This window comes from Tribolium castaneum, chromosome 6 (assembly GCF_031307605.1).
Source record: "Tribolium castaneum strain GA2 chromosome 6, icTriCast1.1, whole genome shotgun sequence".
NCBI lineage: Eukaryota > Metazoa > Arthropoda > Insecta > Coleoptera > Tenebrionidae > Tribolium > Tribolium castaneum.
In genome coordinates this window covers 12790905-12805827 of record NC_087399.1, presented here as the reverse complement: position 1 = coordinate 12805827, position 14923 = coordinate 12790905, and the positions used below count along the sequence as shown (strand labels likewise).

General features: G+C 29.3%; 1 protein-coding gene across 2 annotated transcripts in view; it reads right to left on the bottom strand.

The window, feature by feature from the left end:
• Window positions 1-2657: 2657 nt before the first annotated feature.
• LOC100141683 (uncharacterized) overlaps window positions 2658-14923 on the bottom strand; it is a 35933-nt gene continuing 23667 nt past the window's right edge. The window contains exons 3-5 of one of the 2 annotated variants that reach the window (XM_015982446.2): window positions 10156-10488; window positions 5048-5162; window positions 2658-2754 (exon numbers count right to left, since the gene is read on the bottom strand). In XM_015982446.2, coding sequence (XP_015837932.1) covers window positions 2734-2754; window positions 5048-5162; window positions 10156-10488 — 469 coding nt within the window. In that variant the 3' untranslated portion in view covers window positions 2658-2733. Of the gene's footprint in view, window positions 2755-4034; window positions 4878-5047; window positions 5163-10155; window positions 10489-14923 lie in introns of those variants that run through there. The other variant, XM_001809187.4, reaches the window with a different exon arrangement.

Here is a 14923-nt window from a genome sequence, read left to right as displayed (position 1 = left end):
ACTATGTGAAACACGCTGTATAAAAAAATCTGGTATATTTTTGTTTCAGGGTTTCACTATTGGCACTTTTCTATACAAGTATTACTGATTTCTATTACTATAACTAAAATAACGAATTAGAGTGAAACACTTTATATTACTTCTTATTTCAGACACAGACGGTGTACGGAATTTTAATATGAAACATTCAACAGTTCGTCGTTACAAAATATTTTCGTTTTACAAGGAAAAGTGCTTAGAATAAACGCTCGTTACATGTAGAAAGAAAATAAAAGAGACATTTGTTTCTGAAGACAAAAAAAACGTTGTTTAAACAATGAATACTTAAATTTTGATGATCTGGTTAAAGATTTCGATCTAAAAAAGCTATTAACATTAAAACAGATCTTCCGGATAATTTGTAACATACGAATAATGTGGTTTACTTGTTCATAATATCCATTTTTTTAATAGTTCATACTGTTATAGTTTTGTATCAAAATGATAATGATTTGTAATTGTAATGAAAACCTCTTGACTATTACGAGTCTGTTACAAGCAAAGTAAAAAATAATCCAAAAAATACAAATATGATATAAAGGCTGTGTCATCGAATAGGTAATGTTTAGGTGAATACAAGTTGAATCTGCTAATATTTTTTTACTGTACCTCAAAAACAAGATATCAGCATTTGTAATTAATTATTTTTTACTTTTTTTCAGAATTTTTTACAACTGCTTATAATAAATACGAGTATTAATTAATTAATATTAATAATATTAAATTAATATATTAATATTAGTAATATTAAACTATTAACTAAATGAAGAGTTTTGGTTTTGTTGATTATCCAAAGCTAATATTTTTTTAATTACTGGAAAATGGATGTAACTGTATGTAAAAGTACGAAAATCTGATAAAACTGGAAACTGCAGCTTTGTTAAAGTTGTTTTCATGAGTGCACCCTTTCATTGTGAAATTTAAGTTAAAAGTTGCAAATGTGTTTAGTAACAGTTCTATGAACATTTAAAGCGCGATAAGTTTGTGCTTAGGTTATATCCCCCCGTAACTAAAATTTTTAAAGTTTTACTTAGAAGTTTCGGTAAGATTTTCTCTTAAAAGACTTAACTTTAAACAGCTACCATTATTTATAATTGATCTGTTCTACTACGAGAAAGAATAATTTCAACACAACAGCAATTAAATTAACTAATATTTATCAGAAATTATTTAGTATGTTTTTTTAGAGGATTTATAAATACAATATGTACGTTATTTTTAGGAGTTGGCAACTTGTCTCCAGTGTAATTTAATTTTTAATTTTTAATTTGTTACCGACGACAATGACCAACGTGGAACTGTACAAGTTTTTTTAATACAAGATATTTTCAATGTATTGTCAAATGTAGTGACTTCAACAACTTAATTAAATTTAGGTCTAGAAGTTTCGCTATCTTTAACCCTAGTCTAAGCAGCGGAGAATACTTAAAGTTAATTGTTACGTATAACAATTCTGTCAACGTTTATTATTATTAAACGTCACGTCTTACATTTACCAAGCTAATATTGCAGGGTTGTTTTTTTAAATTAAAACAAGTAAAATTGTAAATAAATTAAATACATTTGTTTTTTTTATAACTGTATGTTGTTTGGTTCTCATAAATTACAAAGTTACCTCACAGGTAATTTTACTTTTAATACTTAAAATTTGTCATCAATTTAGAAAGAACTGTTGTCTTTTCTTTTAAGTATTATTCAATCGAATTAAAAATATAGCGTAACTAGCTTTGTATTGGCACTGTATGAATTTGAAAAAAAAAGCAAACCTCTACATTATCACTCCCAAAAATGACGTTTTTAGCTTTTGTCGCTTGTGAAAGCAAAATGTACCAAAAAATCAACTAATTACGTTAACAATTACACGATGTTGAGCAAAAAAAAATCACTTATTTAACACAACAAAAAATTTAGATCATGTTCGAAAATAACAGTGGTGTTTTTCCTGATTTAAATTCTTTTCATTTATAATTGAGAAAATGATTTTTTGGCTAAATTTATAAATAAAAGCTTACTTTTCTCGCCAAATTTTCCTTAAATTATTTTGGGGGCTTTCTGTTCGATTTATTTTGTTTTTGAGTGAGAAACTCACTTCTGTAAAAAAAAGACTGAGAAATAACTTTATTAGTTATAACAACCGCTACAGGAAAAATGCAACCTGACCCCGAAATTTAAAAATGATTTTAGTAATATTAAGTATCTTTCAAAATACACGATTCGGTTTGTATTTAATGCGACAAAAGAGTTTTTGAGAGAGATTAATCATTTAAATTGAAGTAATTCATTTAATTCTGAAATTTACATACTATGCCTTAAAAGGCGATAACATAAAATGCTGGCCTAATACAACTGTTGATTATTTTTTGATTAAAGTATTTTTCTAGTTTCTGCTAGTTTAGAAAATGAAAATCGGTAAGTAAATTGATTACTATTATTACTTTTTTATCTTTATAATTTTTTGATATCTCGTCTGTTATCGCAAACATAAAAAATTGATTTTATTTCTTAGGTTGTTAGAAAAAACAAGAATTTGTAATTTTTATTGTTTAATTTCAATATTATTAATGATTAAAACATGTTTGAATCTATTTTCACAAACAAGATTTTCTTCCCCGTCCGTCATGTGTTGACAAAAAGTAAATTAATCAGAAGTCGTTGCAAATTGCCCTATTCTTTGGTTTTGTGGTTTCAAAGGTGTCAACAGTTTCGACCTTTTACCTGAAAAATAGTTATCGGAATTAGTGCCTATTAATAAATTAACAGCATTTTAACACGAATGTTCAACGGTAAAAATGTGAGGTCGTATATACGACACATATGTGTCCCGCCCGTCATCAGCTTGTACTCTTTTTTGTGTTCGTATTTCTCGTATTTTAGATTTTAAAAATGTGGCTACAATTGTAGGTTGCAAACAATTTAACTGGTACTAAAAGTTCCCGTAAAGAAACATTCACTTCTACTCATACTGTTCGTAAAAAATTTAAAATAAAATATAAAACTTTGTGCAAAGTGTCCCGTCCGTTAAAGTGATAGCCAAACTTGTTACTTATCTTACGAATTTGCCTCTAATAGAAAATAAATTTTGATCAGCTTCTCAAGGTTAAATTCATTTTATAAGTAAAAAGTTTGTAGTTTTTTTTAAGTTAAAACTCAATAGAAAATTACATGATTTGGACTGATAAACAATTTTTTGTCGAAAATTAAAGTTTTACATAAGAAATTAAGTTAGTTTGTGAAATTTTTTTTGCTAATTTGTCTCGAATAATTAATAAGGCGAAAAAACTCCGTTGCATGAACATAACATAACAAAATATGTAATTTCGATTTCGATCTGCTTCTCAAGATTCAGTTAGTTTTATAAATACATTTTTATAAATAATAAATTAATAAATTTTTATAAAAAACTATTTTTTTGCGCTATTATCCTGAAATGTTGAACACACATGAAATCATTCTTGTAAGTTAAAAACGCAGTTTGATCAAAAATATACCTGTAGCCCACTTAAATTAGACGAAAATAGGCGATCGCTGGAAAAAATTCCTAGAGTTGGAGTTCTTTTAAACGCTTTATTTAGACGTGGGTAAACAAATATCATAAGTCCCCGAAGGTGGGGGGTGAGCTCGAGTAGAGGAAAGGGGTTGAAGATGACATTTTTTGTTTATTTGCTTACATCTCGAAAACGATCACTCCTATCAGTTGTTATCAACTTACCAAAATTAAAGCTGATAAAATTTCCTATTAATACCTAGATAAGTGTTATTAAAACTGAAATTTTAAATTCCAAAAAGTTCAAACATTAAGAAAGAAGGTAAGGTCTGGCTTTGTTTTAAGGCAAGTTGGAGTTCAACAATGAGGCGTGAGTGTATGTATAAAGGAAAATCTTGTACACTTTTAAACACAATAAGTAGTTTTGTTTTCATAATGCTCCAACTTTGTTTCAGTGAAACGTTAGATAACATTCTTTTCACGTCCGATAAAGGTTCGATTAAAACAAGAATGAATTAAAAAAAAACATTTTATTATATCTCATGGAACATTTTAAAACATTAGAACAATTGATAAATTTTTTATGTTCAAACAAGAAAAATTGAGCACACACGACTAATAAATAATAAATAATAGCCCAACAATAATTGTCATTAGTTTACTGTGACTAGTATTTCGAGACAGTTACAATTTTTAGGTTTGAGTGTTCTCAATTTCTCTCAGTTTTGATAAATTTCTTATTCTACGTCTAAATCTGTACACATGTTTTAACTGGACGGCATAAAATTAAAATAATTGAATAAATATAGTAACAAGGTTTAATAAATGACTGAAAATGATGGGAAAACAAATACAACATATTAAAAATAATACATTTTTGGTTTCTAGACGATTGAAATTTTTGATGAGGATATGAGAGACTAGATATGCTCTACGAAGGTCTTATAAATAATGAGATTTCTATTCTATGTACAAGAATGAAACAGTAACAGGTGCCTTTACGTATACGAAACCGAAATGTGCAAATTTTGTACTGAGACATACAAAATATGATTGATTTGTTACGTTTAAACTTCAAATGCCAAACACACGCAATCTATTTCTACAAGTATCAGTCTTTTTTAAGTGTACTACATTCGCTGTTCAGCATTCGAAGATTGAAAACGCCACAATTTCTCATTTTAACACACCTTTAAGTAGAGTAAATGCTGATCACATTTTATTGTCTTCAAACTTATCTAACATAATACGCTACAGTTGCTAATAAAGCTAAAACTAGCGAAGAAATTTTAGAGAGCCCTTCTCCACCGGATATTATCCCGCACTCCCTCCTCCCGTATTCATTGCAATGCATCTGCAATACAAAAAGCAAATTAACAATTTGTCGGCGTTTTCCTCATGTTCTGAATACTGCATAACGGACCCGACCAAAAAAACAACCCCAATGCTATTTTAAACACGTTTCGACGATATATCGCAAGTTTTATGTGTTTCATTCAAACTTTGAATTATTTGGCTACTCACCCGAATTAACGACGAAGATATCTTGTCCAGGAACTCTCTGCTGAAATCGGCCGCATCTTCACCACATGCCCTTCTCATCGTGTGCGTTGAACACTCCACGTAACGTTGAAATGAACTGAAAAAATTAACAAAAAATGTTTTATTCTCGGTGCAGCTCAATGAATTTTTCTATCGATCCGTGCAAACATTTACCTTAAATTCAGTCATACGGAACGAAATACAGGAAGGAATGAAGTTTTTAAATAAGCTGCTTACTATGTTAAATGAATACCAAGCAATTGTCTGAATTGTCTACTAATATCTTTTAAAGTTAAGAAACTGAGTAGAAACGGATATTTCTGCCCATAGAAAATAAGAATTTTATATTAATATAGCCAAGCTTATAAATGAAAATTTGAATAAGAATTTTCAGTACTAATTAATCGAAAAAAAAATAAGACACGTTTTAATTACATTAATTTATACAAAGTAAGTACAATTCCACTTCCATCTGTTGTTTTTGAATAACAAAAGTGAGTGCATTAGACGCAAAAAACCGTAATAAACAAGATTTAAAATTTAAATCTCAAACTTACGTCAAAACTGGTTCCCAAAAAATTCCTATTAAATTTTTTCCTTAATCAATTATTTCTTTTGTGTAGGGTCTATCTAAGTAGATATATTTTTGTTACATCAAACAGAAATCGGTAGAGAAAATATTTTTTTAACTTATCTTCTATGTAGTTGCTAGTCAAAACATTGCAAATTGATAATCGCATAAAAAATCACAATAACAAGAAATCGTCAAATTAGTAAATCATTGACATAATTTGATTAGATTAATAACACCATTATATAGATTAGAAAAATCCGGGTCAATAAAAGCCAGACAACCTTTAAAAAAAAAGAATGTAATCGAAAATACTTCAAATTGTAAAAAACTGCAACATATTCTTTAATGTTTATCCACTTTTTGTTAATTGTTTTTCTTTTCCTAATTTTCTCCAGAAATTTTCATTCTCTAATTGTTTTCTATTTTTCATTTCATCGTTAAATACAACGTTTTTCCTGATTATATTTTAAATCTAGTCTATCTTCTGTTTTCATATTTGTTTTCCTTCTTATTTACTTTACTTTTTACTTTTTCATTTTTTTCAGTTTTACTGTTTATTCTTGTCAGTCTTACTGTTTTTTTTATTAGATTATGCAGGATCGCTAAAAAGTATGGATAGTTAAATATTTTCAGAACGATTTAACAGAGAATCTTGAAATTTGGTAAAGAGTTAAAAGTGTTTAAATTCTATCATCTGAGAGCTTTTTCAAATTTCTATCGTCATTTATTTTGAAAATGAAAGGGTAACTTGATTTTTTTAATGGCACGAAGAGTCAAATTTAATCATTTTTAGAAGAGCATTTTTTCCTGAATTCAGTGATGTTACATAATACCCACCTTTACTTTTATTAAAAGGTAAAAAAATTAAAGTTAAAAAATTTTCTGGAATAGTAACACCAAGTTAGCTTTGAAAATACTGTTATTACTGTTATTAGCGATATCTGTCACTCGTATATTAGCCAAAAATTAAACTTGGGTGCAATAATTAGTTTAATAATGGTACATTTAAGTAAAACTGAGCGAATCACCCTGCATTTAACTGTATCCATACTTTGTAGCGACCCTGTATAAATATACCATTAAATTTTAAAACTACACTAACAAAATACAAAATACAAGAAAACTACTCAATTTTAATCGCTCAATATTTCGTTTTCATTTTATTGCTTGTTTTTTTAAAGTTTTTTATTTGTTAAGTATAGATTTTTTATTTTAATAATGTTGCTTTACTTTACAGATTCGCAAATAAATAAATAAATAAAACTGTGTTCCTTTAATATTAACGAAACAAACAACTGAAAGAACAAAGTCTAATGGATAATACTTTTACAACATAAAAAAAGTGCAACATAAATCTTGCTCAGTTTTCTAGTTTTGTGGTTTTACGTACATATTTTTTTCCATAAATTTGTTTCATTTTTTGTTTCATCACTAAGGTTTTACGAGTTTTAGTTAATTCTCAATTTTATGACTTCCTCTTTCGTCTTTTTCGAAACTACCAATCTTTTCATTCTCCGTTATTAGTTCACAGATTTATTGTTTATTTTTTTGAGTACACACTACGTTTTTTCTTGTTACACTTGTCTATTATTTTGATACCTCTCTCAAATAGCATATTACAATTTAACAATATTTTGGGTAACAAAATACAAAATCTAAGGAAACTAATCAGTTTTCGCTCAAATTTGATTAATGACTAGAGAATTTTTTTAATAGTTTTGTTCCATTAATATGATTATTTTCACTCAAAAACAACCATAGAAGTATAAAAAAATGAGTTGATACTTGGAGGCAAATAAAAAAGTCAAAATTTATGATTCGCATCTATCAAGAACATAAAAATAAATTGTGTTTCTGACAATATTTTGTAATAAACACGTCCGAGTGAGACAATAAATATTAATTAAGGTAACAGTAATATAATTTACATTTTTGGTTAACTACACCACGAAATAATATAAAAGTTAAAGGTGCACACGCCATTCAATCATCAGTTTCGACAAATTCAGAACGTATTCGTGATACATTTCTATAATTATGAACTATGCACACACTATAAAAACCTAAAATTCATTTCAGGTGAATAAAACTATGATTTATGGAGGTACATAAACACAAATGTTGAATAAAACCCTGTTTATATTTTAAGTAAATTTATGTATGATAACAATGAAAACTTGTAGCTTAAAGCAACAACCTGCAATAATAATTAGCTTCCTCGACGTAAAACCACGTCTTTGTGCAGTACAAAATATTAGAGATTTGAAAAAATTAACTTCTGGAACTGACCAGTGAGTGATTAGCTGAGAGAATTTTGCATAGTCACTAATTTAAATGTAAAATTCCCTTCTCTTCGTTTAACTTGTTTTGAATGTTATTAGAAGTTGACTTTCGCCAAACGTTTTGTTTACTTCCAATAAAACCTTAATAGATCAGTTAAAACAGTAAAAACGTGGTCTATTTTCGGTGTAGACATTATTGTCCATGATTGTCGTTATTGCACTATTCCGTTTCCCGGATTTTTATGGCTCAGATAAAATATTCTCGTAATAAAATCCGCATGACGTGAGCCCAATGTAAATTTCGAAATATGGAATTTGATATTAATTTTAAGTCACGCAATCGCCATAACCTTAAACCGAGGGGAACGTCACTCTCAAAAATCTGTACACAAATACATTGGATTTTTTAGTAACTTTAAATAACTAAGGCATTTATTTGTTCATACGTATATTTAAAAAAAATAATAATTTTATAGCATGAACGGGCGATAGCGAGTGAGTGCCTATAATAGTGAGCTTATTAACAAACGAGTTGATGACAATATTTATTCGTTGATAAATTCTTTTAATCAGCTGTTAAAAAATAAAATTTGGAAAAATTTGGAATAAATGCAAGATTCTAAATAATAAATTTTCTAATAATTGAAGCACACTTGTGTTTATAAATGTTTTCTAATTTCGTTATGAAAACCCTATTATTGTTAAACTCGCATAATTTGCAAGACTTGTTCACTGCGCTCACTTATTAACAAAATCGGTCTTTTAATAACTGAGTACGTAAATAACTCTCTTTTGTTCAAAAGAGTTTAAAAGTTTTCCTTTTTTTTTAGAGTAATGTAAATTAGTTTGGAATTGTACACATTCATTTAAAACAATTAAATCAGATGAAATAAAATAATAAAAACAGGATAATCTTTTGGAATTGGCTAACTAAATTTTTAATCCTCCTTGTGGCTTAATATATTAATGAATGTCAAATGGTATACTTCGTGTAAATAACAAGTGTTCAATAATTGTTCTAGTCGTAGTTTGCTGTTGTCTCTTTATAGCATGAACGCAGGTTGCGTGATGAGTTCATATGGTTTGCTGTCAACTGTTTAAATGTTGTCTTATTTTTGCATTTAGAAGTTTTATGATAAAAATCACATTGCAAATCATAATTGCATGCAGACGTTCAAAAATTTACTCTGCAAGCTCTGTTGAACGTGTGAATTTTTGGTCGTCTTTTTGGCCTGACACTGACAGCACTGACAGTCATCTGTCATTGTTTTGTAATGTTAACCGAAACATACGTTTTTTGTGACAATTGCCACACATAGGCGATCTGACCAGAACAATTATTGAACTCTTGTTATTTTTAAGAGTGATTCTAGCCTCAGTTGAGTTTGTAGAAACATAATTATTACAATAAATACTAAAAACTGATTAATTCTATATTAGTTAAAAAAATGCCTTCAAAAAACAGTAGAATAAGCATAATTATTATAATGTAGAATGAAAACAATAATAAAATAAAAAATGTGAGCATTTTTGAATTACAAGCTGAGAGACAAAAAATTTTGATATTATAAATCGTCTTAGCAACAAAAATGATTTCGATTGGTAATTAATTTGTTGTAGGTAAACTGTACGTTCAGTTAAGGAAGTTGTAAACAACAACTTTAAGAGTTTCCAAGTTTAATCAATATAATGGCCTGGATATCGAACGCCATATTTCGTAAATATTTGTAAATATAATTCTGTCTTTGAGCACAAAGAAACATTTTGCTTCAATAAACAAATTAATTGTAAACTATATTTAACCAATATAATTTCAAAAAAATAAGGAAAACTAATTGCTACCTTGTCTCAGCAAATAGGCTAGAGCAGGATTAACAGGATATATCACGGAGAGATTTAAAAAAATTCTAAACCCACGAAACTACATCGCATTGAAAACATAATATTTAAACAAAACCTAAACATTTTTATGATAAAATTATTTATTCCACATTGCATTCATCAGATAAAGTTACATTAAATTCAGTAAATGATTACTGATTAGTAAAAGATATTATTTTTACTCCAGTTAGATCGGAATTATTACCTAAAAATTTGGATAAACTCCTCAAAATAATTGTGTTTCAAACTGAATTTCTAACTGGATTTTTTTAAATTTACAAATTTGTATTTTATAGTAACATAAATAAAAGTCGCATCTTTTATAATTTGTTAGATATCTGTAGTTAACTTACCAACAGACGCTCCTAATTCCTTCATCGGCCGTCTCCCTCTTCCTTTTCTGGTAAGTGACCAAATCGGGTTCGTCGGTTACTTGTTCTTCAGTCCTTGACTCGATCTCCTTCATGGCTTTGGTGTAGGTCTTCAAACACATCTCGTTTTGTTTCTCGACTTTTTTCATGCACGGAGCGTATTTGAGGTACTCTGTCTGGTAGGTTTCGTTCCTGCAGAGGTCCTCCACCATGATAACAGTGCCGTGAAAGAGGGTCTTGAAGTGTTCGCGTTCCTCCATGCTCATGCAATGTCGCGTATAACCGTGGATGCATTTGACGGCGTCTCGGAGATCTCTGTAACAATTTGAGGATGTCGTTAATCAAAGAAGCGGCGCGCAGATGAGCCCGTGATAAAAATGCTCGATTTTTTCCAGCCAGCGAGATTGCCTTGTAAATGCATAAAAAGTCCTCGTTAGGTGATGATAACAGCGCTAAAGCGCTGACTTGGCGAACAAACAGAGTTTTAAAGCGATTAGAGCGCGGACCTGTGCCAAATTCGCGCGATTTGCTAAATTTAATTTTGCACGGCTTTTTAATTGCATTTGTGGTTTGGTACACAAACACTTACAAGGAATAATAATAATGATTGTGATTATTACAAAGTCGTAAATTATTTGTAAAACCAAATTTGTAATTGTGTTTCTGTAAGTTAGAAGTAAATGTACCACAGGGTGATTTTATTAAAACGAGCACTTTACGTATTTCAGAAAATAAAAGACAAATTTGATAATTCCGATGAATATTAATTTTTATTGACAAAGGTTTCAGATCACAAGTAGCTACATTATCAATTATGATACAAACCACTTAAAAATTTTAAATGGTGTGATCCCCATGCGACACATATACCTTAAATGAAAGGTATTTTCACTAAAAATGTAGTTGTCTTGTCGTGAGTTTTGCTATTTTTATAAATATAAAATTTTTGGACAGAGAACTGATAAGTGAATAAATTATGTGTGAATTATGATTAAATTATTACAAATTATGTGAGTTACGAATAAGTGAGGTCCAAAAATGTCTTTAATATAACGTGTCAATGGTAGGTTTCCATTTTTTTCAGATATATAAAATACGCGTCTACAACAATTACAGCCCTCCGCTTCGCGTAGGACCGCAAATTTTGTCCATGAGAGGAAAATGAACATTTTGCTTCCTTGATACTTAAATAGCCATAAAACAACATAATCAACAAAATATACAGTTCATTTCCTGACCAAAATACATTTAATTTGAGTTAACACAAGGGGGGTCATCCCATTTATAATTTTGAGAGGGTGATTTATATTACAAAGGGGGCTATTTTAAAAGAACGCCAAAAGGTGATTCCCTATCAAGAAAAATTAACCGGCATCGGAATTTTCAAATTTAATAATATGAAAGTTAGAAACAACTTGAAAAGTTACCAGGGTCAATCACTATTATAGTAATGCCAATAATTAATGGTCTCGATGTGTAACGCCGTACTTCGTAAATAACATGAGATCGAAATTGTTCTGAATTAGAGCAAGCTGTGCTTGCGGAGCTTTGGCCACAATTTAGCCGTTTATTATGGCTGGACTTTTAATAAGGTTATGTCAAGTAAACAGTACTTTGATAAAGAATTTATACAAAAACGATTAAGTTACATTTTAAAATTTTTCTTATTTGTACTACATATTTTTTCCTTTTCGGGCATATCAGACAAAAATCCAGTATTGGAGAAAAATAAAGATATTATTTATTAATATAATTTACTAAATATAACTTAAAGAGTAACTAGTTTTGACCAATATAAATAACATCAACTTGACTACTTGTGTACGAAATATTGTAAGAATAAGTGGAATAACAAAATAAATAAGTAGTTGCAAAATAAAGTGTTTAAATTAAAATTTTAAATTTTATTTAGGTATTTCTGCTAATTATGGTCTTATTTTTTATAAGAAACTTCTTCTACCTATAAGTAAAAAAAACTTTCTCGAAAATTAATTTTAGTGTTTATAATTTCTTGTAAGTTTGAACCAAAAGTACCATACACACAAAATGCATGTCTTTATTATTATTTCTAAAACAACTCAGACAGGTAATTACCACCAACTTTTATGACATCATTGATGTTTAAAATTTGATGTATGGTATCCTAATATGCTCCAAAAACATATATTTTATGCATTTACGAACAAAAAATACATAAATACAATTTTCCACGGCTTCGTGTCTTGGATCACAAACTTTTTACGAGGAATTAAATAATTATCAGATAATTTAAAAATATAGCCATTTACAAAACTCAAACGACTTTAAGGCCACTCAAATACCAAACAAAAGCAGAAATGATTAGTTTCCACATGTGAATGTCCTTCGCTTTATAAATTGTCCTGTAATTACTTCTTTTATAGTGTTGTATTTCTAAATATGCCGACTCGAATGCGCTTTTGGTTTGCAGATAAACCACGTACTATGCTCGTATTTGTATTCATACAAAAATTATCTTGCGAGAACAGAAAACGCCCGCGGTGGATAATTCAGGAAAAGCTTATTAAAAAGTTTTCATACAATAATTCCGATGAAATAATCATCTTGTTGGGGCAAAAATTAAATTCGAGCCGTTCAAAGTTTTTTTTACTTAAGTGAATTCCATCCGAAACGAGGCAAATGAATTTTTGATAAGGGAAACTTCAACAAATTGGGTGACATAATATTATAAATTTTGAAGTGGATCGAACAAATCACATCTCACACAGGAAATTTTCATGGACAGAAATTATCAAGTTGTTCACCAAGTCACCTATAAAATTTGAACGTATAATGTGCCGTCTAATTTAAATTGTAAATGTTGTCATAATAAAAACAGAACCGTCAAAATAATGCAAAAAGGCTTCAAATCGAAAAACGAAAGAAAAAAGACAAAACAACAAAAAGCACGGAAATATAGAACACAAATTAAGAGAAATCCTACAAATGAAACAACTTTGCTGTAAATGCAAAAAAAGGATTACTTAACTACCATGAGATCGAGAATGTACCGAATTAAAGCAAGCCTTGAAAGGTAACTTTAGCCACATTTTTTTTTCAAAACATCGTGTTGCAAAAGACAGAAAAGGAAACTAAGGAACCACTTTAAGTGAATGTGCAGAAATACTGTTTCTATGTTAGCAAATAACCGGTTAAAAATTCTTAGTGAAATTTCTCTCGAAATTCTGTTAGGCATCATTCAATTAAATATTTCCACTCCCCATTTTTGTCACTTGATAAAATAGCATTTTACAATGTAGACTGTTTGTTGGGTGGTAAAGAATCAGTTTTTGAAAAATTCTGATCTGTCAAATTTTGACATGTGGCTAAAATTCCACAGACACAGCCTACTCTAATTGAATTAATTTTCGATCTTATGTTACAAAACTACAATAGTCATTTGGACGAAGAACACTGAATTTGAATTCCATAGTCGACTTGACGAGCAACCATTTTTGATCATCATGTCATTAATTAAGAAATATCAATATTTATAAGTATGTAAGGTAAATTTTTTATTCCTCTTTGTGGATACTGAAAATCAAGTTGTTAGGCGTCCTAGTATTTGTTCCCCGTAGTTGAAGAAAAAATTACTTTAAGCTTATAATCGAAAATGCTCCTATTATTTTAATGAATAAAAAAAATGAAATGAAAAACTGAATGTGAACTTTGCGTTTTCTCATATAAACTGTCTGCCATCGCGAAATAGCATTTTTGTATGTATTTTATAGCTGTTGGCGGGTTTATAATCAACTTCTTTATTTGAAAAAGAGTCGTAATTTTTATCGGTTCTTTTCGGAGCGATGGGTTTAGGAAAAAATAAACGTTTTGTCCCATTCTCGGGTACTTAACGCATGGATTTGCATAATTGAAAACAAACGTTACATTCGCAAATCCTGTTATGATGGCGACCGTTCGTTATTTCGGATTTAAAATTCATTAATTATGCGATCTACTATTCGGGTTACATCGAATCGGTTATTGCACGTAACGTGCTTAAATACTTTGTTCGGTCCAATCTAATTGTTGTTGTAAATAAAATGCGGTATTAACACGGTGCAAACGAACCGGCAGTTCGCGAATTGAATCGAAAATTAGCATTTTTTTCAATTGAATGATCAATATCTAATTAAGTCGGTTCTTTTTTATTACGTTTTCGTCAGTTGGCATGGCTATGGGAAATAATACTGTACATGTTCCGGAAATTATAGAAATGTTTCGCTTTTATCAGAACTCAGAAGCTCGCAAAGTTGCGAATAGTTCTGTAATTTATGTTGGCGGAATTACATAGCATGCATTGAAAGCGAACAGACACCGTATGATTTGATTTTATAAATGTTCAGCGTATCTTCATTGTTTGCAGTGCTGACAAGATAATTACATGTAACACACTCCCAAAAACTTGGCTTTCGACTCTATCTTTACGTTCATCGTCTTAAAAATCGACTTTTTATCAAAGTTCCGGTGCATGGGAGTGAAAAAGCAAAACTAGATCTAACTTTGATCTTGACGTATTTACTGAAGCTTTCTGAAATTATGAAAAACAAACAGCAGCTTATCAGACTTTAAATTTTAAATACCAACCGAAAAAGGGTTAATTATAAAAAAATGGGTACAATTAGGATTGAATATTTAATATATTAATTTTTCTTACTTTGCAGTACAGTTCCTTTTAATTATTTTTGCCAAGATACGGAGAACCGAATTTTTGTAAAAAGTAAATTAGCTTGCA